At 50.0% G+C, this 20,830-nt stretch overlaps 7 protein-coding genes across 7 annotated transcripts; 3 read left to right on the forward strand and 4 right to left on the reverse strand.

The window, feature by feature from the left end:
• Nucleotides 1-1,035: 1,035 nt before the first annotated feature.
• Nucleotides 1,036-3,191, forward strand: N7500_008071 (uncharacterized protein; the record flags this gene model as incomplete). Its single annotated transcript, XM_056679215.1, has 5 exons — nt 1,036-1,267; nt 1,317-1,943; nt 2,002-2,809; nt 2,877-3,129; nt 3,156-3,191. 5 exons carry the CDS (start codon nt 1,036-1,038, stop codon nt 3,189-3,191), a joined length of 1,956 nt encoding a protein of 651 aa, XP_056529587.1.
• Nucleotides 3,192-3,920: 729 nt separating this feature from the next.
• N7500_008072 (mitochondrial import receptor subunit TOM22) lies at nt 3,921-5,041 on the reverse strand (the record flags this gene model as incomplete). Its single annotated transcript, XM_056679216.1, has 3 exons — nt 3,921-4,031; nt 4,273-4,562; nt 4,795-5,041. 3 exons carry the CDS (start codon nt 5,039-5,041, stop codon nt 3,981-3,983), a joined length of 588 nt encoding a protein of 195 aa, XP_056529588.1. The 3' UTR covers nt 3,921-3,980.
• Nucleotides 5,042-5,300: 259 nt separating this feature from the next.
• N7500_008073 (mitochondrial-processing protease subunit alpha) lies at nt 5,301-7,128 on the reverse strand (the record flags this gene model as incomplete). Its single annotated transcript, XM_056679217.1, has 2 exons — nt 5,301-6,956; nt 7,027-7,128. 2 exons carry the CDS (start codon nt 7,126-7,128, stop codon nt 5,301-5,303), a joined length of 1,758 nt encoding a protein of 585 aa, XP_056529589.1.
• Nucleotides 7,129-7,576: 448 nt separating this feature from the next.
• Nucleotides 7,577-9,731, reverse strand: N7500_008074 (acetoacetate--CoA ligase family protein; the record flags this gene model as incomplete). Its single annotated transcript, XM_056679218.1, has 2 exons — nt 7,577-9,430; nt 9,507-9,731. The coding sequence occupies 2 exons, from the start codon at nt 9,729-9,731 to the stop codon at nt 7,577-7,579; spliced, it is 2,079 nt and encodes a 692-aa protein (XP_056529590.1).
• Nucleotides 9,732-11,123: 1,392 nt separating this feature from the next.
• lcb2 (putative serine palmitoyltransferase 2) lies at nt 11,124-13,136 on the forward strand (the record flags this gene model as incomplete). Its single annotated transcript, XM_056679219.1, has 1 exon — nt 11,124-13,136. The coding sequence occupies one exon, from the start codon at nt 11,124-11,126 to the stop codon at nt 13,134-13,136; it is 2,013 nt and encodes a 670-aa protein (XP_056529591.1).
• A 2,196-nt stretch (nt 13,137-15,332) lies between these two features.
• On the reverse strand, nt 15,333-19,045 carry N7500_008076 (forkhead domain protein; the record flags this gene model as incomplete). Its single annotated transcript, XM_056679220.1, has 2 exons — nt 15,333-15,584; nt 16,319-19,045. 2 exons carry the CDS (start codon nt 19,043-19,045, stop codon nt 15,333-15,335), a joined length of 2,979 nt encoding a protein of 992 aa, XP_056529592.1.
• Nucleotides 19,046-19,856: 811 nt separating this feature from the next.
• Nucleotides 19,857-20,715, forward strand: N7500_008077 (uncharacterized protein; the record flags this gene model as incomplete). Its single annotated transcript, XM_056679221.1, has 2 exons — nt 19,857-20,346; nt 20,423-20,715. 2 exons carry the CDS (start codon nt 19,857-19,859, stop codon nt 20,713-20,715), a joined length of 783 nt encoding a protein of 260 aa, XP_056529593.1.
• Nucleotides 20,716-20,830: the final 115 nt, after the last annotated feature.

A 20,830-nucleotide genomic window follows, 5' to 3' on the forward strand; every position in this document is an offset into this window, starting at 1 on the left:
AATAGGGGAAATGGTGAAGGAATACGGTAGAAATAAGATCTTTGAGCATATGGCGCTAAACTAAAAGAAAATAGGAGATATTAAGCGACTGGACTTCCGTGATTCTTTCAGCCTGTATGGAGTAGATAGGGCTGGATTTACCCATATAGCCTGGAGAGAGATGCATCAAGTTACCACTTACAAGCATAGTTTTGTATTCCTTATATCCTGTTGATATCCCAGTTTTCTGACGTATCTCTGCTCGGTCATATCTACCTTCGTACCTGTCCATTACAATATATACACTTATAAACATCAAAGAGAAAAAGAAGGTAATACTACATGCTACATGACTAGTCTTCGACTTCATAGATACTGTAGACCCCAAACAGGGGACATTTTGCCTTCAGTTTATTCTGTCAACAATAGCCTCAAAAAAGACATTTTAACAAAGCGGAGATAATTCAGATGAAAAGATCCATCAAATATTGAACTTATAAAGAATATTATATAGCTTGTGGACGCTCCAATATCTTTTGAATGGTTCTATAAGAACAAACCACTATGTCTTCTATGATGATTGCACGGGTTTGTCCAAACTATGCCCGCATAGCTAGATGTATATTTATTCTTCCTTTGAATAGGAGTTTCAATGTAACATATTTCAAGATTCTTGTGATCAATCACTCCATACAATCTATACCAGAATTAAGCATCTGTCCGCAACATTTGAAGTTGCTATACTTCTCTCGCTTCGTTCTTATCTCTCCGATCAAAGGCACAAGGGCCTCTTATCAGGCATGTGTCTCACAAAATCCTTTTCATCTAAAGCTCCATAGATGATTTGATCTTGTAGGTATACAGATCACGTGCTCTCGTGGTTCTCCCAACGCGATCCGCGACAGCTAGGTCCCGCTCTGACGTGACAGATTCAGGCTTCATTCTTCTTTGAACATATTTCTTCTCTTTTAGCTCTGCTATGACTGACCTGGATATATGAACCTAATACTCTACCTGCTAGTCCATCCTCTTCTGCTATTCTAACCCTCAGTTGCAATGCCACCCCGCAAATCGAAAAAAAAGCAGACGCGACTTGCCTTTGCGACTGCTTCGCCTGCAGTGGATGTGAACCCGGAGGAAAGCAACCGATTTGCAACGCTCAAATATGAAAACCCAAGCCTGGGCACGTACCGTCCTCCAAAAGCCTCAAAAATCAAGTCGGAAACTTCGCCCGAGAAAGAACGTCCGAAGCTCTCCACCAAGACGAGATCCAATGATAAACCCGCAAGTACGGTGATGATGTCTCTCATTAATGCAGCCTGAAAGCTAAGATCCAGAAAATGAGCTGTTTACAGAAGACCAATCGGGCAATGAATCTTTAGACGAACCCATCATCCCCGCCTCCCAGAAGAGAAAGCAAGTCGCGCCACCTAACAACCTCGAAGTGATCCTCAGCCCACCAAAGCTTCAGGACACCCAACATACAAAGAAATCCCACTCAAGGAAGTCACAACCATCTTTGCAATTCCCAAAGAAGAATACTCAGAAGACAAGTGGTTCTGACTCGGAGGAGCTCTCCCGGCCGCGCCGAGCACTCAAGCGAAAGGCCGCAAGCTCACCGATTGACCCAAGCGACTCAGACGAGCCTGTGGCCTCTTCAGTCAGCAAACGACGCAGGTCTAACCGAGAGGGCCACTCTTCAAGTTCACCTCTTCTACTCAGCGACGATGATTCAAACGAGTCGGTGGCTCCTTCGACCGTCAAGCGGCGCAGGGTAGTAAGGCCAGCTGTAGTAACCGAAAGTGACGACGAGTCCTCAGATGAGCTATTGGTCTCCTCGCCAGTGAAGAGGCTCCGACGTGGACAGGAGAAAGCAAGTCCTCAAGTTCCCCACACCCCCCGCCACATCTCGAAACAGGCCAGACTCGATATCGCAGAGGATCTGGAGGACCTCCAGGATTCAGGTAGGAATTACTTGACCTACGAGGCTCGTTTGGATATGCTAATGCTAATCATGCGTAGTTGTCAAGAAAAGTCGAACTCGCGGCCGGAATGTCGAATCTGCCCGAGACAAGAGAATGAAACACCTTGAAGCCCTGCGCCGCAGACGCGCTGGTGTAAAATCCGAGGATGAAGAAGAAGAAGAAGTTGATGAAGATGAAGACGATTCAGATGCGCAGGAGACTTCACGTCCTGGCAGCGATGCCAGTCCCTCTGGTCGTGGTCTCTGGCGGCATCACAACGATGACAGCGACGTAGAATCAGCCATCGACCCTAACGAGAACCTTGATCGGTACGAGGATGACTTTGTCCTAGAAGACGAGCACGATCTCGGCGTTCCCACTGAGGAGATACCCTTCGAGTTTACCAGACATGCATATAAGCAACCGAAGGAATATTTCCGCGACGTCATCGGTTGGATGGTGCAAAACAAACTCAACCCAGCTTTCCCTCGCTCTGATGACATGTACAAGATGGCTTTCATGAAGCTAGAAGATGAAGTTAAGGGTCGGGCTGGATCACAGCTAATCTCCTCTGTCTGGAACCCCAGTTTCGTATATGCCCTCCAGGCCCGTCCACACATTGAGATCGCTGCCTTCCCCACGGAGGAGAACCATCCCTGCGATGCTTGCAGGCGCTCTGGACACCCCGCTTCTAGTGATGTCAAGCTTTACGGGAAGGCTTATTCCCTGGAGACGCTAGAGCCACTGGAAGATGATGATAATGACAGCGACGACAGTGAGAATTCTAGTAAAGAAGACGATGGAAAGGAACGAGACCGGGATGGCCATGTCATTCCGCCCGAAAATATCCGGTATTTTCTGGGAAGGTAAGTCTCGTTTGGACATTCATTTCAATCAACTACACCCTCTAACCGGTTTCTTGTGTTTCAACAGACAATGCAAGGCGAGAGCCCAGCTCGCCCACACCCTTACACATTGGCGCTACCATCTCAATGAATGGGTCATTGACTTTCTCGATCGTGCGGGCCACATGGAGGCCGACGAGATCCTACGACGAAATGACATGAGCGTCAAGCGGAAGACGCGAAATGCAAATGAAGTCCTCGATAGCATGACTGGAAGTGGTGAAGTCGATAAGCTTTGGCGTGACTTCCATATCAATCTCAAGTCTGCCCGCGAGAAAGAGGTATGTTCTTAGGTATTCGTTCTCAGTGCTTCCATGATGCTGACCAGCGTTTCCTTATATAAAGTCTATCTATGGATGATGAGATGGTCATTTCGAAGAGCCTTGACCCGAGGATCAACATTTGTCCTCTGATGGCTTTATCATGAATCCCCATGAAGTCTGTTCTACAACGTCTACTCTATTTCTTGCGAACTTTCTCTGATGCTAGACCTTTCACAATGATACCCTTTTTTTGTTGCACATTCCCAATCATGTCCAGCTAGCTTACTGAGGCAAAAGGGAGCGGGCTCAGCATAGCAATGGCAACCTGTCTATCTCAAGGTACTAAGGCTACTGAGTATCTATATCCAATGCAGTTTTGGGCATTTGTAGGCTTGATTTATCTGACCCATTCAAAAAGGCTAGAACTACAAAATGCGAATTGAATAACCAAACCCATCCTTTTCATTACCTGGACATGCACGTTGAGAGAAGAAAAAAAGGTATAGAGAAACAGGAAGAAAGATGATTGGGGTTGTACAAATACATGCATGCATAAGCTGCCGGAGCCAAAATGTCAGAAAGCATGAGAGATGCGAGGAGATAAAAAGGAAGTAAGAAAACAAGAAGTATAACAAAGATCCGAACAAGTCAAGCCAAGAAGAGAATCGGGAAACCAACTCTTTTCGAGTGCTTATAGTCCTGTATTTTGAGATCTGGCCCAAAAAAAAGGCGATTGGGAATCGCAGTTTGTAACAAAATCGCGCCGACATCCGCTTGAGTGAGCTATTGGCATGGCACCATGTCTCGCGGTCGATGATCGTGTCGCTGGATTCTTCGCCAATCTCTCTGCTTTCCGAAGTGGTATTAATTTACAGAGTGGGTTGAGCCACCTTCTCGGCTTCGGTGCCGGGGGTGAGCATCTGCAAGGAGGAACCATAATCAGTATAAGATTCCATGACCAGAATGCCGGTGAAGAGCGTGAAGATGACATGTGGTGATAATGTTGTGAAAAGGGTTTGAATATTGCCGGGATGCGAATACCCGAGGCAATGTACACGGTGTCAATTGTGCAAGTGACAGCACGAATCGGGAATCAAGATAATTGTTGCAAAATCGATGAAACCAAGAAAATAAAAACAGAAGGAAACACAAGACACATACCTCGTTAGCTCCCTTGATCATTCCCTGCTCACGCTCCATCTGGATGTACTGCTCCTCCTCGGCGTAGGCCAAAGCGAATGGCACACCGAGCAAGAAAGCACTGGTGCTGATAATCCAGAGGGCCTTGCCGCTGAATGAAAAGCTGGCCTTGGTGAGGTCTGTGATGGAAGAGACGGTATTGGAGACGGTGCGGCGGGCGGAGGGGGGGATCATGTCTTTCAGAGCGGCGATACGCTCGTAGACTGACTCGGCCTCAAGGTCGACATCCTCATCGTCGGAGATCTCGGAGTCTGTTGTTCATTGATATTCATGTCAGATAAGATTCTTGGAATTTATTTGCGACTGATGTGTTCATTTCTGGGGTTTCGAGGTCGCGTTGTGGAGGGATTGGGATTGGGACTGGGATGATACGAGGGAATCCAAGGACCAGAGTATCCTCCCATCGAACCAATCCCCTATGCAAATGACAATGGCGCGAGGCGGGTTCCATTTAGGTATGGGCGTTCGGGATTCGATACTAACCAGTGTCTGAGTAGTCGTCCTCGTCATCAGAGACCAAGAGAGCGTCGTTCTTGGTGGCAGTGGGCTTGTCGGTGAAGTGCTCGTCTTCGACTTCGGTGAGTTTGACCATTTTGGGCGGTTTTGATGAGGATGACGAAGGGGATCTAGTTCGAGGTGATGGTTGAATGATGGAAAGTCGCTCTGGTTTCGCTCCGACTTTTTTGCCGAAAAGCGGCGAAGAGCTCGGACCCACCGACAACGATGTCATTTGTTTTGGTGATCTTATGAACTGACCATTGTGAAAAGGTAAAAGGGTGAACAGATAAAAGAGGTAGCAATAAATGTGAAGAATGGAAAAGGCTAGATATTTATGGTAAACCCTGTTTGATAAGAGAGGTGTATTCTACAGAGTCGAAATGCTGGCCATGGTCTATAATTACAGATCATCCTCTAGATGCAACCACTTCACCCACATGACCCTTATGCTCGACACATTCACGCAAATTCAGAGGCGTGTAATCAACTATTTATCGCCGACCAAGCTTCCACCGGGAAATCCGTTCTTGGATCTCCTCCCAGGGGAAGGTCCGAAGCTTATAGCCCTCCAGCTCGCCCTCCTGCAGCACAACAGTAGGCTTACCGGTGCCCTTACCTTCATTGTGGACATCGCCACCGAAGACCTTGCGAGCCACGCGGCGGAGGTCCTCAACAGTGAGGGCCTCAATCTGCTGACACATCTCTCGGACACTGACCTTACGGCCGTGGACCTGCACCTGGCGTCCAAGATCCTCAAGCTCAACCATGCGAGACTCCAAGTTCATGAGCAGCGATGAACGGAGCTGGTTCTTCGCACGGTTGACTTCCTGTGCTTGCAGCGAGCTGTAGCCAGTGTCCAAAGTCAGGGACTGCAGCTCACGGCACATGACCTCGAGCATCTCCGTGATCCGGGTCGGGCTGCAGGATGCGGAAATTCCAAAGATTCCACTGTCGGTATAGCTGTGGTTGAAAGCAATACAGCTCTCGACCCAACCGTGCTGGTTCAGCACGTTAGTGTAGAGTCGCGAGTACATACCCTTTCCAGGGCCACCAGCCGAGAATGACCCACCACCACCAAGGAGGGTCTGGAGAGTGGCGAGAGCATAGATATCAGGCGAGGAAATGGGGAGAGCCTCGAATGCAAGGTGAATATGACTCAGGCGAGGAAGCATGGGGCTCGCTGGCGGAGGAATTGAAGGGAGGGCAATAAAGCCACCGGTGTAGTGCGCAGGTTGGCGGAGGTTTAGCGCGTGGGGCTCGACTAGGGATGAGTGGAGAGGCTCGACTGAAGGGGAGTCCTTGGAGGAAGTGAGGTTCTTGAGGAATGGAAGCTTCGACAAGAGCGAAGAGTGTGTTTTTTGGGAAGCAGCGGGGCTGCTGATTGTCGATGAGGGTGTGAACGAAGGAACGGTCGGCACCTGGCCTTCGTGGGCGACTGTTCGGGAATCAGACAGCGTGGTTTCGATTCCACTGCCTGACAGTACGGGGCCCTTGATCTTGCTGATGTCTCTCGGTTTCATGTCACCAAAGTACTTCTCTGTGAGCTTGACAGCCTCCCCGTGTGGCAGTCCGGCAAATGCAACCACCATCCGGTCCGGGTTGAAGAAGAGTTCCCTATATCGCTCCACCACTGCCTTGTTGATTTCGCCTAACCGTTCTTCAGGGCACAATAGCGGATTTCCAAGAGTATTGTCGGCGTACGCTGTCATGTGCACCAATTCCGGAAGGATGAGTTCCGGCTTCGCCCAAATCTCGCCGATCTCATACTCCGCCGTTGCGAGCTGTTGGATAACCTCCTCTTCGGTGATGAGGGGATCACGAATAGTCTCTGCGAGCAGGCCGAGTGTAGTGGGAACTGCCGAATTGAAACTGGCCGACTGGTACATCAATGACTCCCGGGATGAGGCACACTGGATATTACCGCCGAGAGACTCAAGAATCTCAAGCATTTCATCTCCGGAGCGCGCTTTGGTAGACTTGAAGGCTAGACGGTCCATAATGTGGCTGACTCCACGCAGGCTCTCATCTTCGTAACGAGATCCGGCATCGACGTAAACCCCGACACCAGCGAAGGGACCCGGTAATGATTCCGTGGCGACGCGAACTCCATTAGGGAGTGTGGTGATTTGTTCTAGCTCGGCGGGATCCTGCGGACAAGTAGACAATTTGTCAGTCACAGATAATACTAAGTCGCAGGACCTAATGGGGCTCTCTTACCTTGGCTGAATCATTGATGGTAGAGAAGCTTCTTGACACGGCGCGAGGAGCTCGTGTCAATGGCTTCGTGGACTCGAGGGCCCGCAATGCTGTGCGGCGCATGATGGATAATTCTGTACAATTTCAACAGCCTGGTCGGTTCAAGATTTCTTGTTGCACCGAATATAATCGGAAGAGGTGATGTAGCTCGGACGGATTATCGGCGAAGAATCGTAATGGAGCCTCGATCCGAAATGCTTAGCTAATCCGTTGCATGGCGGATGGCCCAGATGTTTTTCAACGATAATAAATCCTCCAGGGCTTTGGGGTTGTATTATTAATGCTTTTGACAACAAGCCGTGTTGATTTCAATCTGTCTGTTCACTTGTGTCTAGAGGCAGCAGGGCTTGCCTAAGTTTCTAGTCCGCCTACCACGGGGCCACAACATGCATGGCTCGAATATATAGTTGTGAAACATTTGAATGTAGCTTGACGACATTTAATTTGCAACAACCTTGGAAATAAAAGTGCATGAATCGCTGTTTCTTCTATCTAATCAAGGATGTCAAAGCTAAGGGTTTTCCGAAGCCCAGTTTCTATACCAATCAAGACATGAAGCATTTGCAACACTTGCACCAATCTTGATGTTAAGCCCACACAATATCTGTTTGACAGCATTCTCGACCTTCTTGCCATTGGAAGTCACCGGAATTTCGGGGCATGCATCAATAATGCCAGGGACGTGGCGAGGGCTAAGTTCCTTCCGAATAGTGGACTGAATGCGTGCCACGAGATCCGACGGCATGCCAGACTCATTGCCAGCAGCAAGTCGGACAAACAGAACGACCGTTTCATCGGTGTCGATGCCTTCTCGCCTGCGGCCGATGCAAAGAGAATCTTCCACGTCGTCGGCGAAATGCTTGAGTAGGATATTGTAAATCTCGGCACTTCCGAATCGCACTCCGGATGGCTTGAGTACGCCATCGCTGCGGCCTAGCATGACCACGCCTCCAGTTTGTGGGTTTAGACGAACATAGTCGCCGTGGTGCCAAACTGAGGGCCCGAACACGTCAAAGTAACTCTTCCGGTACTTCTCCAACCCTGTTGGTCCTGGGGGCCAGAACATGACTGGTTGGGCAGGGAAGGGTGTGATACAGACAAGATCACCGGGCTCGCCTGTTGCACTGATATCGTTGCCAGCATAATCGAACACTGAGATGTCCATGCCCAAAGAGCGACATTGGATTTCTCCTTTGTAGACTGGGAGAATGGGGCAGCCGGAGGCAAAGAGAGAGAGAATGTCCGTGCCACCGGTGATGGAACCAAGCATGATGTCGTGGTGGAAAGAGGAATAAATGTATTCAAATGTGGATGGTGCCAACGGGGATCCAGTACTGAAGATGGCCCTCAAGGTCTTCAACGACACTGGCCTGTGGGTATGCTTGCGAGGGTTCAAAGCAGCTTGTTCGAGGAGAGAGAGGTATTTAGCTGATGTACCGAAGTGGGTAATTTGAAGCTCCTCGATCAGTCGCGGCATGGCCATTTCTCCCTTCCCGCCTTCAACATCGAAGGGTCGGAAGGGTGAACCATCGTAAAGGACGATTGTTGCTCCACTGGCCAAGCCTGACACGAGCCAGTGCCACATCATCCAGGTTGTCGTTGTGAAGTAGAACAAGCGATCACCTGGTCGAATGTCACAGTGAAGAAGATGCTCTTTCTTATGTTGCAACAATGTGCCCAGTGACCCATGAACGATAGGCTTAGGAGCTCCTGTTGTACCGGATGAGTACAATATATAGACAGGATGATCCGGTCTCAAGCTCGCAAACTCCAATGGCGCTCGGGGGTTCTTGACCTCAGAAATAAAATCATCATAAACCTTTGCTTTCCCATTTGCAGGTTGAAGGTCATCTAGATTGACTTCAGGTTCTGGGGTGGTGATAAAGAGCACCAAAAGCTCAAGGTCTGGCAATTCAGAGACAATCTCCGATACCTTGGCATATGAGCTATGCACCTTGCCATTGTAAAAGGAGCCATTGTCCGCAAAGAGAATTTTAGGTTGGATCTGCTTCAAACGCTCCAAGACAGCATGCACACCGGTGTCAGGTGACACGCCAGTCCAAAAGGCCCCGATTGAAGCTGCGGCCAACATTGCCACGACAGTATTAGCATGGTTGCCTACGAAGCCAGCAACACGATCTCCGGTCTTCAGACCTGCTTCTTTCAAAGCATTTGCGCACAATCGAACTCGCTCTCGCAGTTCCTTCCACGAGATAAATTCGCGGGCTGCTTCAGTGGCGCCAATCACTGCTACGGAATCTTCATCCGGCGATGTGGCGGGATACAGGAGATTTTCGGCGAAATTCAAAGTGCTGCCTTCGAAGAATGAAGGTCTGGGAAATATCACATCCTTTGTATCAAGGACCTATATCGATCGAGTTAGGATTGAATATCTCTGGTTTTGATGTAATAAATTCAGGGTCGAATTCGGAATTACTCACCTGTTGGTATGGAGTATGAGCATTGATTTTCGTATAGTGCCAGATTTCTTCCCAAAATTGGGCTGGTTCCGATACACTCCATTGCCAGAGAGCGTCGTAGTTATTCAGTGACAAGCCATACTTCTTGTTCACCTTATTCATGAAATCATAGATCTGGGTTGTCTCAGGCGAAGAGGGTTGCCAGAGCTTGACCTCCGGTTCAACGACTTCATCGATATGAGGCATAGTGGTGTTTGTAGCAATAGCAGCAGCCAAGTGGAATTCAGAGTGTTGTGTAGATGTCGAGTAGACTGTTGACTGTAGACTGAGATTGGGCCTGGTCTATTGTTACACTCTCCCACAATGTGGCAATAGACTTCCCAACGGATTGAAATGATTTGATAGGGCTTTGCAGGGCTGTGCAGGGCTTTGCAGGGACAGGGGTCAAAGCTTGACAAGTCAAGCGCGAGTCAAATGCCAGTACCCCAGGGGGTAGGGGCGGGAATGATCGGGTACTGAGTTGCCGATCTCCGCGGTTACGGGGAAGGGGATCGCTACAAAACCCCTTGGACAATTGTGACTTGTGAATTATGCCTTTGATACACAACATACAAGATATATATGCATATCAGAGTCCATACATCGTCTGGACCTCGGGATCTCATATGGGATTGAAAATGATGCCTCAGGCACCAAGCCGTTTTCGAATCCTCATAGTGGTGATGTAGTCACGATAAAATTGGCATGTTGACTATTCCAAAGGACTCGGAAATACCGGATGAGTATAAAAAAATACTGACCTTTTTACACCATCTCCAATAATCACTGTACTTTGTAACTTTGTAGTCCTACTCAATGCAAAATGCACAACTTCAGGGGCAAAATGGGTCAATTGTGGACATCTGTGGACATCTGTGGACATCTCTCTGGACTGGTCGACTGGTCTTCTGAGCTTTGGGCCTTGTCGGGTCCGAAATTTTAGTGAAAAAAAACCGTGTGGTATTGAGATGGTAATATTACCTCCTTGTCAGGTAATTTGAACCAATCACATGGAATTATCACGGTACTGCAGATGTTTTTAATTAATACCAGGAGGTGCATGGGCTCACAGGTTAGGAAACACGGTCTCTTATTTACCTTCTCAGACTCTCCTTCTTCTTCAATCCTATCCTCATTTCGGTTTGTGATTTCTCGAGATTGGTCTCTTCGTCATTTGAACGTAGGGCTCTTTGCCCCGTGTATCTTGCCCCCTCCATTCCACGTGCACGCAATTTTTTTTAAGCCCCTTCGGACCATCCGGCTCCCGCTTACTTCGAATCAACCTTGTGGTATGTCTTGATCTGTGAATCTCGGTGACCTGGCAGTTCCCGATGGGTTGTTCTCGGGAACCAGACATGGCTCAGGAGGATATTGATGGTCCAGAATACTAATTGGTTCCAGAACACATTGCCTGAGGTTGCTATCGACATCGAAGACTGAAGTCACCCACACAACCCAAAACCTCAACCTTCAACTACAACTACCTCCGGTAGTCCCTGCCTTGAATTCGTCAACCCGGACGCGCCTAACATAAAGCGCCTTCGATCCTGACGTGGAAAAAAAGACCCGACCCGAAACCTTGCGCTGTTTCCTCCTGCGATGCCTCGTCGATTTAGCGGCAACTCCTCCAACGACACCTCTACCAACCCGCCGTCCTTTTCACCTTCTTCGGGAAAGGGCGGTATCTCCATCAAGGCCTCCACGGTCAAGTCCAATCGCCTTTCACAGTTATTTTCGTCCTCGCCAAAGTCAAAGACGGAAACTGTACAGAGTGGGCACCAACCTAACACTTCTTCTCCGCCGATAAGTTTGGCCTCACTGTCCCTACCGACGATCTCTCTATCAACAGCCACCGCGGATAATCCCAGTATGGACGAGCTGCCTACAACACTCTTCCAGCCTCCGAGCCCGGAGGAGGCTCGTCGGCTGGCCAAGCAACATGCCCAGTTTGGTCCGATCGGTCATCCCAGCCACCGATACTCCAGCCAACACCCTGGTGGTGTTTTCCCGGAGCCGGTGATGGATGAGCCGCCGTATTATTACCTGCTCACCACCTATATCAGTTACCTAATTCTAATTGCTTTCGGACATGTCCGTGATTTCTTTGGCAAGCGATTCCGCGAGGAACACTACCGCCATCTCAAGCCTCGCAATGGCTATGGCGCTCTCAACAGCGATTTCGATAACTTTTACGTGCGTCGTTTGAAATTGCGTATCAACGACTGCTTCGAGCGCCCCGTAACTGGTGTGCCCGGCCGTACCATCACTCTCATCGATCGGGCCACGGATGATCATAACCAGCACTTCTTCCTGACGGGCACCACAACCGACACCCTGAATTTGAGCTCGTACAACTACCTGGGTTTCGCCCAGTCAGATGGCCCTTGTGCCGATATTGCAGAAGAATCCATCAGGAAGTATGGTATCACCGCGCCCAGCACCCGAGCGGAGTCCGGCACACAAGATCTGCATGTCGAAGTAGAGGACCTGGTTGCCCGGTTTGTGGGCAAAGAAGCCTCGATGATTTTTTCCATGGGCTTCGGTACCAACGCAACCATATTCCCCGCCTTGGTCTCGAAGGGATGTCTCCTGATCTCCGATGAACTGAATCACGCCTCGATCCGTTTTGGTGCACGTCTCTCTGGCGCCTCTATCGCCATGTTCAAGCACAATGACATGAAGGACCTTGAGTCAAAACTTCGAGAGGCCATCTCTCAGGGACAACCCCGCACTCACCGTCCCTGGAAAAAAATTCTGGTCGTGGTCGAGGGACTCTACTCGATGGAAGGTTCTATGTGCAATCTTCCTGGTCTTGTGCAGTTGAAGCGCCGGTATAAGTTCAATCTGTTTGTCGATGAGGCGCACTCCATTGGAGCCATTGGTCCCAAGGGACGTGGTGTTTGCGATTACTTCAGTATTGATACCTCCGAGGTCGATATCCTGATGGGCACGCTCACAAAGTCATTCGGTGCCAACGGTGGTTACATTGCGGCGGACAAGGTGATGATCGACCAACTTCGTGCCACCAACCCCGGTGTCTACTACGGAGAGTCTCCTGCGCCTGCAGTGCTTTCCCAGATCTCCTCCGCTCTGCGCATCATTAGCGGTGAGCTCGTTCCTGGCCAGGGTGAGGAGCGACTGCAGCGATTGGCTTTCAACTCCCGATACCTTCGTCTCGGATTGAAGCGTCTCGGCTTTATAGTGTATGGCCATGATGATTCACCAATCATTCCACTCCTTCTCTTTAACCCGGCAAAGATGCCTGCATTCTCGCATGAGATGCTCCGGCGCAAGATCTCGGTCGTTGTTGTTGGCTACCCGGCCACCCCGCTGGTCTCATCCCGTGCTCGTTTCTGTGTTTCTGCTGCACACACCAAGGATGATCTTGACCGTGTGCTGACCGCTTGCGATGAAATTGGTAACGTCCTCCAGTTGAAATTCTCCACTGGTATCGCGGGTGGTGCACTGCCCGCTGCCGAAATGCCAGCTCCTCCACCAGAGCTGGAAAAAGAATGGCACCGCAAGCGCTCGGACAATATCTCCCCTCCTCGCTGGCGTGTCGAGGATGTCATCCGACGCGGAGTCCAGGATGTCAAGAATCCTTTGTACTAGTACTAGATTGGCTTCTTTCTCCCAGTTGACACGACGTCTTGAGTTGATTAGGGTTTGAGATGAGTCTTCCGTTGGGGTGTTTTTTTTTTTCCACAAGCACGGTTGTTGCTGGTCACGTCGTGCCGGGGTCTTGATTCCACGTGCCCTATCTTTGTTCTGGATTTCCATCACCCTTGTGTCTTCGGACTTTTGGGTTCAAGGCACATGCATAAAAGCAAGTGAGCTTCCTCGGACTAGAAAGAAAAGGCGAACTTGGGAAAAAGGAACAAAAAAGAAACCAAACGGTCATGAGTTATTCGAACAAGCAACGAATGAATATGCCCCGTCTCCTATGATTCTTCTACTGTTGCTCCCCGTTTACATCCATACAGTATCTCATGTTACTTTCTTTGTCACTGTTATTCTTCTCAAGATATTCCCTAATACTGTTTCACCCATTCAATGCTCTCAATCCTATCTATTCGGCACCCTGCCAATAGACGAGAATTGGGATGTCTGATGGGAATATTGCTCCGGTGTACAACATGTATCATTTCGCAGGGCAAAGGCTGGCTCCTTTTCGATTCTTTCCCCTTTTTTTGCTTTTTTATTTTTCCTTGTGATCAACCTATCTTCCTCTAGCCCGGGGAGTTGATTTTCATTACAACCCCTGGGGTGTCGAGGTGTTTATGGCATAGGACTTGATCATTGGATTTGCGTTATGGATATTATGGATATGCATTGGAAATGGGACCACAGACTGGCCACGGCTATTGCTATCGCACAATGTCATCCTGCCTTTGGCTACTCGGCCTGTATTTGTCGAGCTTTTTTGCTTCTAGGTGATGGGTCGATGTCTGTTTCATGTCTTTTTTTTTGTTCGACTATGTTTATAATTAGATGATCGAGATAGCTGTCAATATTCTTCAATTCTTCTCTCCTTGGCATTGTGTGGGTAACATATTCTGGGGGTCTTTCTAGTTTTATAGGTAGACAGAAAGTGACAACGACGTTTCCATAAATCACCGTATGGGTTATCCCCGGTCGAGCTTTCCGTTTCAACTGCTCTTTCTTTCTTATCCTCCTATTCCCTTCTTTCTCTCCTTCAAAATCCATATAAATAGCAGAATCACCCTTACCAACGCCGGGGGAGGGGGGAACATTACTGGAGATTGCTCGAAGATTTGACTAATCCGTTTCGCGGAAAGAGCATTTCGAGGAAGAGCGTTGAGTGTTGCTCATAGCACACCACCACTGTGTTTCAGACCTCTAACGGCGGCAGAGAATGGAAGAAATCCACCCTTCTTATCGAGGCACTATGGCTGGAGGTTACCCGGTGGCTCTTGCACTCTGCTGCCTCGAAGAAGTACCATGAATGCGATACTACCTCTGACCGAGTGATTTTGGGAAGATGAAGTCCATTCTCGTAAAATCTGAGCGCTATATCAGTGGGAACTTCCCTTCTGCGACTCTCTATGCAAAAGACCGCGTAATGACCTGGTGCAGCTTGCTGAGTGAAAGGGAAAATATAGATATACTCTGTTTGGAGCGTCTCCTACGTGGTCTTTCCAGTCATTTTAGATAGTCTGTGTATCTCATTTTTCATGATGATTGCTTCCCCTTCCCGGTTTTATAGATAAACAGCAGAAGGAAAGAAGAGCTTTAGGTTGTAAAAATGACTTTTCCATGTATAATCTAGGAGATCCAGTAGTTTGATATGCGGATACCAGCAACGGTATTCAGAAAAGGATACTAACATCGAATATCCATGTCTGTGCTGGAGAATGAGTGTCAAGTCCGGTCAATGTGAATGGTATTTCTATCATGCAGAGAGCTTTTACGCTTTTATATCAGGCGGCCGGATGACGCCAGGATCAAAACAAACAAACGAGCAAGTTGGGATTCTCCGAAAGAGATTCCTCTGCACCACTCCAAAACAGTGGGCTATAATGAGTCTAAAAGAGAACAGTGACAATATCGAAGTGCGACACAAAAAAATAGACAAGGCGCAAGCAGACGCCTGTCGCAAAAACAGAGGGATATCATTAAGATTCAAAGAATCTAGACATGTCGCAAAACAAAAAATTTTGACACAGATAAATTGAACTGGTAAAAGAAAGAAAAGAAAAAAAAAGCAAAACCATAAGACTCGTATACTCGATAAGTCGTCAGGGAGGAAACCATTCCCTCCACCAATATGTGTAACCAGGAGGCCATTCACTCGTCCTTCAGACTTCCGACCAAATTTCGTAGCACGTCCATGATGACAGCTTCGTCTTTGGGCTCACCGCCTGGGAAGGAGCTTTCCGTCGCATTGCCCAATACACGTGCGCGCGCACTCCGCAGAACTTCCCGGATGTAGTTCTTGTCCTCGTAATCTTCCATGAGAACAGCTTCAAAGTCATCGATTGCCTTGTTTGCTCGATCAATGAACGAGGATGACTCTTGCGGCCCGGTTACAGAGTTTTGCTGAACAGGGTGTTGCTGTTGGTGATGAGAGTGGGCCGGGAGGCCTGGAGGCGGATGATGCTGGTGCGGATGCTGCTGGTGCTGCTGGTGTTGATGCTGCTGGTGCTGGTGCTGGTGCTGCTGCGGCGGCGGCGGCTGGTGCGGCTGGTGCTGGTGATGAGATAGCTGATGTTGCTGCTGAGGAGGATGCGACAGTGGCTGCGACTGGGGTTGGACCGGCGGCTGATGCTGCTGATGCTGGTGCTGGTGCTGATGCTGGAACTGTGTTCCACCAGGTGGGGGTAGGCCCGAGGCTGCGGGTTGTTGTGAGGAGGTTGAGACGATGGCGGCTTTTGTTGTGGGTAAGGCGAATGATGTTGAGGTGGACCATGAGGAGGTCGTGGGGTCTGCAATTGTTGCTGCTGGCTGGGTTGCGGGGCAGGGGCGGATGCATAGGGCGATGTGTAGGTTGAAGGGATGGTGGCCGCGAATGCAGCTGGGAGATTGTTGCGGAGCTGACTGGGGATGGGGAAGGATGCAGCTGGATTGATGGATGGTGCCGGTACTGACGCTGGTGTCGGTGCTGGTGCCGAGGCCGGTGGCGGTGCCGTCTGTACTGGGGCGGGTGCCTGTGTAGGTGCGGGTGCAGATGAGGGTATAGGAACCGGAGTAGGTGTTGGCGCCGGCGATGGGACAGGAGCAGAGACAGGAGCAGGTTTAGGCGCTGCCGGAGGTGCCGGTGCCGGTGTCGCAACCTGAGATGGGGGCGGAGCAGGAGCAGGAGCTTTGACAGGGGGAGCAGGAGGAGGAACAGTGGGTGTAGGCGCAGGGATCTTTGATGGAGGTGGGTAAGGACTGGAATGTGGTGGTTGCCCTCCCACATTAACAGATGCCGGGAAAGGAGCAGGCGGTATGGAAGGGAATTGGAAATGCTGTGGCGGATTTGGCACCGGGGGTGGGCCCTGAGGTGGTGGTGCATAGGAGTGGGACATGGGCATGTACTGCTGGGGAGCAGGCGTAGGTGGGTGGGATACCTGTGGCGGCGGCGAAGGGCGTCGTTTCTTCTCTTTTTCGACCGACGCGCCAGGGATAAGTTGCCATGACCAACCCTTACCATCTCGCTCTGCGTGCATGAATAAATGACCGTTGCCGTTCAGGTTGTGCCGGACACTGGATGTCCAGCCCTCAGTCTCACACTTGAAGCGGAAGTACGGATACTTCAATTTCAGCGCACGGTAAATCTGCTTCAATGTCATTGGCGTGCCGGCTTCCGTCAAAGCATCAAAGATGAGGACGGCGTAGTTGTACGGGGGCTTGGCCAGATCCTCGGCATTGTAAGCAGACTCCGGAGGATAGTTTGGAGACGGTGACCGTGATGGTTTGCGCTTTTTAACCGGCGGGGGTTTGACATATTCCTGCGGCGGCTCTGCAGACATTTGGCCACCTTCTGTTGAGGGAAGGGGAGAATCCATTGGGGTCCCATCCGGCTTCTTCCTCTTGGTGTATTTTCGCTTCTCAGATGGTTTTGGTGACTCAGGAACGACAGACTCTTTGGCAACTGTCTTCCCGGCCTTGGGCACCTTAGGCGGAGGTGGTGTGATACCTCCATTCGCCTCGCGTTTGGCGGCATTTTTCTGCTCTCGAGCAAGCTCAGCTCGCTCGCGCTTGGACATGATTCCATCCTTGGGAGGACGTCCTGGTCCCCGGCGGCGGGCCGGCTGGGAATCATTATCTCCAGGCTCGATAGAATCCATTGTTTGAGACGATTTGGGATCCTTTGTCTTGAGGATAATCTTCTTCGAAGGTTCCCTACTCTCGCCGCTGTCACTTCCAAGTCTCTCAGATTCATCGACATCATCATCCATCTCGATCGAAGCACGGGCATCTTTCTCTTCTTCCTCTTCACGCTTTTCTGCCATCTTTTCTTCCATGCGGTCTGCTCCAGTTTCACCAATGGGAACGTCTGGTAGCAAGAACCGGATGCGCACACCTCCAATTTGGATGTAGTCGCCGCTGTGTAACGGGCGAACCTGCCCCGGTGATAGCCAATCAGCTCCAATGAACGCTCCATTACGTCCCATCACTTCCATTTCAAACAAATTACGATCAAAATTGTATGAAATTCGAACATGCCTTCGAGAAATCCCTCGATGGCCTGCGGCACTGCCGTCAACAGTCGTTGGGGGATGAATTGGGATGGTGGGACAGGAATCGGGAGATGGAAGCAAAGCCAGCGCATCAACGGGCTTTGCGTCTCCGTTTCCATCTTGCAAAGATTGCATAGCGAGCGCATTGTAGTCGGTTGTGGATTGTAGTTGAGCCGGATTTGCATGCAATGGCACAACGGCATCGTCAAAGGAGGATTTTGATGACCGTCGGCTCATGTTCATATTGTTTGGAAGATGCGGGGGTATATCCGGATCAAAGCCCATGATACCTCCCCGATCACTGACAACACTGCCCATCATGGCAGCACTCTCCTCCCGCTTCATGCGGTTGGGGGTGTGAGATGTGTTTCCTCCACTTGAACTCTTCGCCCGAGTGCTGCGCACGGCCTGCCGGTACTGAAACTCTCGGTGATGGGCGGCACGGGCGGCACGCACGTCTCGCCCGAGGATAAATGAATATGTATTGACGTAGAAATGCCCATCGTCAAACTCCAACTTGGCAAATGCTTGGATCTTAGGTTCAGAGCCAGCAATTGAAGCCGCCATATCTTGATATCCCAAGGCTGACAGGTCGGCATTTTGGGAAAGGAAGGCGGCTGTGAGCAGCTCATTTTGCTGAAGAGCTTCAAACGCATTTTTTGGGGCGGCGGAAAAATCCAACGGCGGGAGGAGCGAGGGCTGGTCGTTATTCAATTTCGGGTTCATGGGGTCGGACAAGGTATGCATAACATCGGACGAATTGAATCCTGCATGACTCATGTCGTGGTGTGCAGAATTTGATCCCATGAGCTCGTCACCTAAAGCTTTCCCATTCAGTAAGTCCTGAATCTCGCGAGATATCGAGGCGGTGTCTTGGTGTAAGCTCGGGTCGATGGGCGTGGGGTTTTGGGCAGACATGTCGAATGACTGTGAGATTGAGTCGTCCATCTTGATATCCATGTGAACATCCTGGTCCTCATCCTGTTGTGCAGGTTGTATTGTAGTCGGGGTAGTGTTAGCCGCGGTTTGATTACCAAGTAGCTGCGCTAGGAGCGCACTTGCGGCGTTTTGCGTATTTGTATCTTGTTGGTGTTGCGCAGTTGGGTATTCGTTGTTGTCCGAGCATTCGGTTTTGATTGCGACGTCTGGGGCGGGCATCCCGTTGGGAGTTGACGGGGCAGAATTATTCTGCATGTCGCGGATTGCGGAGTCGTCTCGAGGATTGGAAGGGGATGTGGTGTTTGGTGAGCAGCCATAGTCGTACAGCGGGCTATCGGAGCCTGGGTCAGGCGGTCGATGGCCCACGGCTGGCGCAGTCATGGTCTGCGACGACATGACAGGCTGGTGCTGAGGAAGGGAGAGGAATGAAGTTCCAACCAGAAGGGAAGTTCTCAACTTGGGCCCGGGCGGTGAGCGTGGCCAAGTTGGTCGCTGCAGATCACCGTAGTCACCGCTGAGGCATGTTTTTGGGAGGTTTCTTTTTTTGTTTTTAGTTCTCAGTACTTCGTATTGCGATTGGACTTGACTTCCGCAACAGACATCTGGAATTGTTTACAGTTAGAGAGACGTTGGAAAGAAAAAAGCACCGACGATCCTCTTTCGGGACAAATTTTCTTTCCCGCCCCGCCCAAATCCATATTCTCTCCGACCTGATCCACCTGTACGGACCGGTTCCTCACCGATTTTGTTGATCCAAAGAGCCTAGATCTATATCTTGGATGCGACAGTGGGCTATACTTCTTTGCAATTGGCCTCTTTTTCACTTTTATAACTTCACATTACCTCGGTCTATTGTCTAGGTGGAGTCAACCCCTTTGATATTGGATATTCACTTGGCTCTTGAGGGGAAGCCATGACAGTAGGTACTTTTGGCAAATGATTCCTATCCAGTATCATATGCAAGGGGTGTACGATGTATACATATTCTGGGGAAGAGTATATATAGAAACCAATGAGTTCTGTACTTTGTACTTTGTATATCTATGGGTATAGAATCTTATCGCGATAAAAAAAAGCCACCCTCTACGTAGGTAGCCCTGGAGGTAGACCCTCTGTCTCCATCTCTACCTCCACCATCACTTTCACCTCCACCATCCCCTTACCTTCACCTTCATCAACATACCCACCACTCGCCACAAACCCCAAAATGGCCAAATCCAAGAAACCCGATCCAAAACCCCAACCCAAAACCACAACCACAACCCCAAACTGGCCACCCCTCCGTCCCCTCCTCCCCGCCGCCGATCTAACCCTGACCCCCCTCCTCCCCGACCAAATCTACCTCATCCGCAATTTCCTCCCAAGCACCCTGTGCAAAACCTACACCTCATTCCTCGCCTCCCTACCACTAACAACAACACCGGGAACCCCCAAGAAAGACGAGGCCTTACGCGTCAACGACCGATTCCAGATCGACGATGCGCGATTCGCAGAAATGCTATGGAGCACGACAGCGCTGAAAGAGCTGATCACGACGCGCTTCGAAGAAGACGAGTACGATGAGAGCACAGAAGACGATACAATCTCGCCGGCGCTCGCTGAACGCGCACGTCAACTCTGGGGCGGGGATCCATTGGGGTTGAATCCTAATATTCGTATTTATCGATACTCGGCAGGACAGTTCTTCGGACAACATTGTAGGAACCTCTTGTCTTGGACCAGAAGACTTATACTGTTGTACAAACCAAGACAAGTCATCTAATGTAATCGCAGACGACGATGCCAATAACATTACCCTTCCCCCACCGAACTCGCGATCAAAAGCAACACCTGCACGCACGACTTGGACACTTCTGGTATACCTGACGTCGTGTACAGGTGGTGAAACAGTATTCTATCCTGAGCCGACGCGTGCGAACCGTAATCCGGGGCCGATAGCTGTTGCGCCGGAGGTTGGGATGGCGCTGTTGCATCGACACGGAGATCATTGTATGCTACATGAGGGGGTGGAAGTTACTGGTGGGGAGAAGTGGGTTTTGAGGAGTGATTTGGTTGTCCCGAGGTGATACGTGATATATTAGTGATTTTCATTTGGGGGGTGGTGTAGTTTTTGGGGGAGCATAGCATGATCGTAGTAGGCGGGTTCCTACGCGACTGGGAGTTTTGGTATATAGGCATGCA

The sequence above is a fragment of the Penicillium coprophilum genome, assembly GCF_028826855.1.
Source record: "Penicillium coprophilum strain IBT 35676 chromosome Unknown utg000005l_segment0_segment0, whole genome shotgun sequence".
NCBI lineage: Eukaryota > Fungi > Ascomycota > Eurotiomycetes > Eurotiales > Aspergillaceae > Penicillium > Penicillium coprophilum.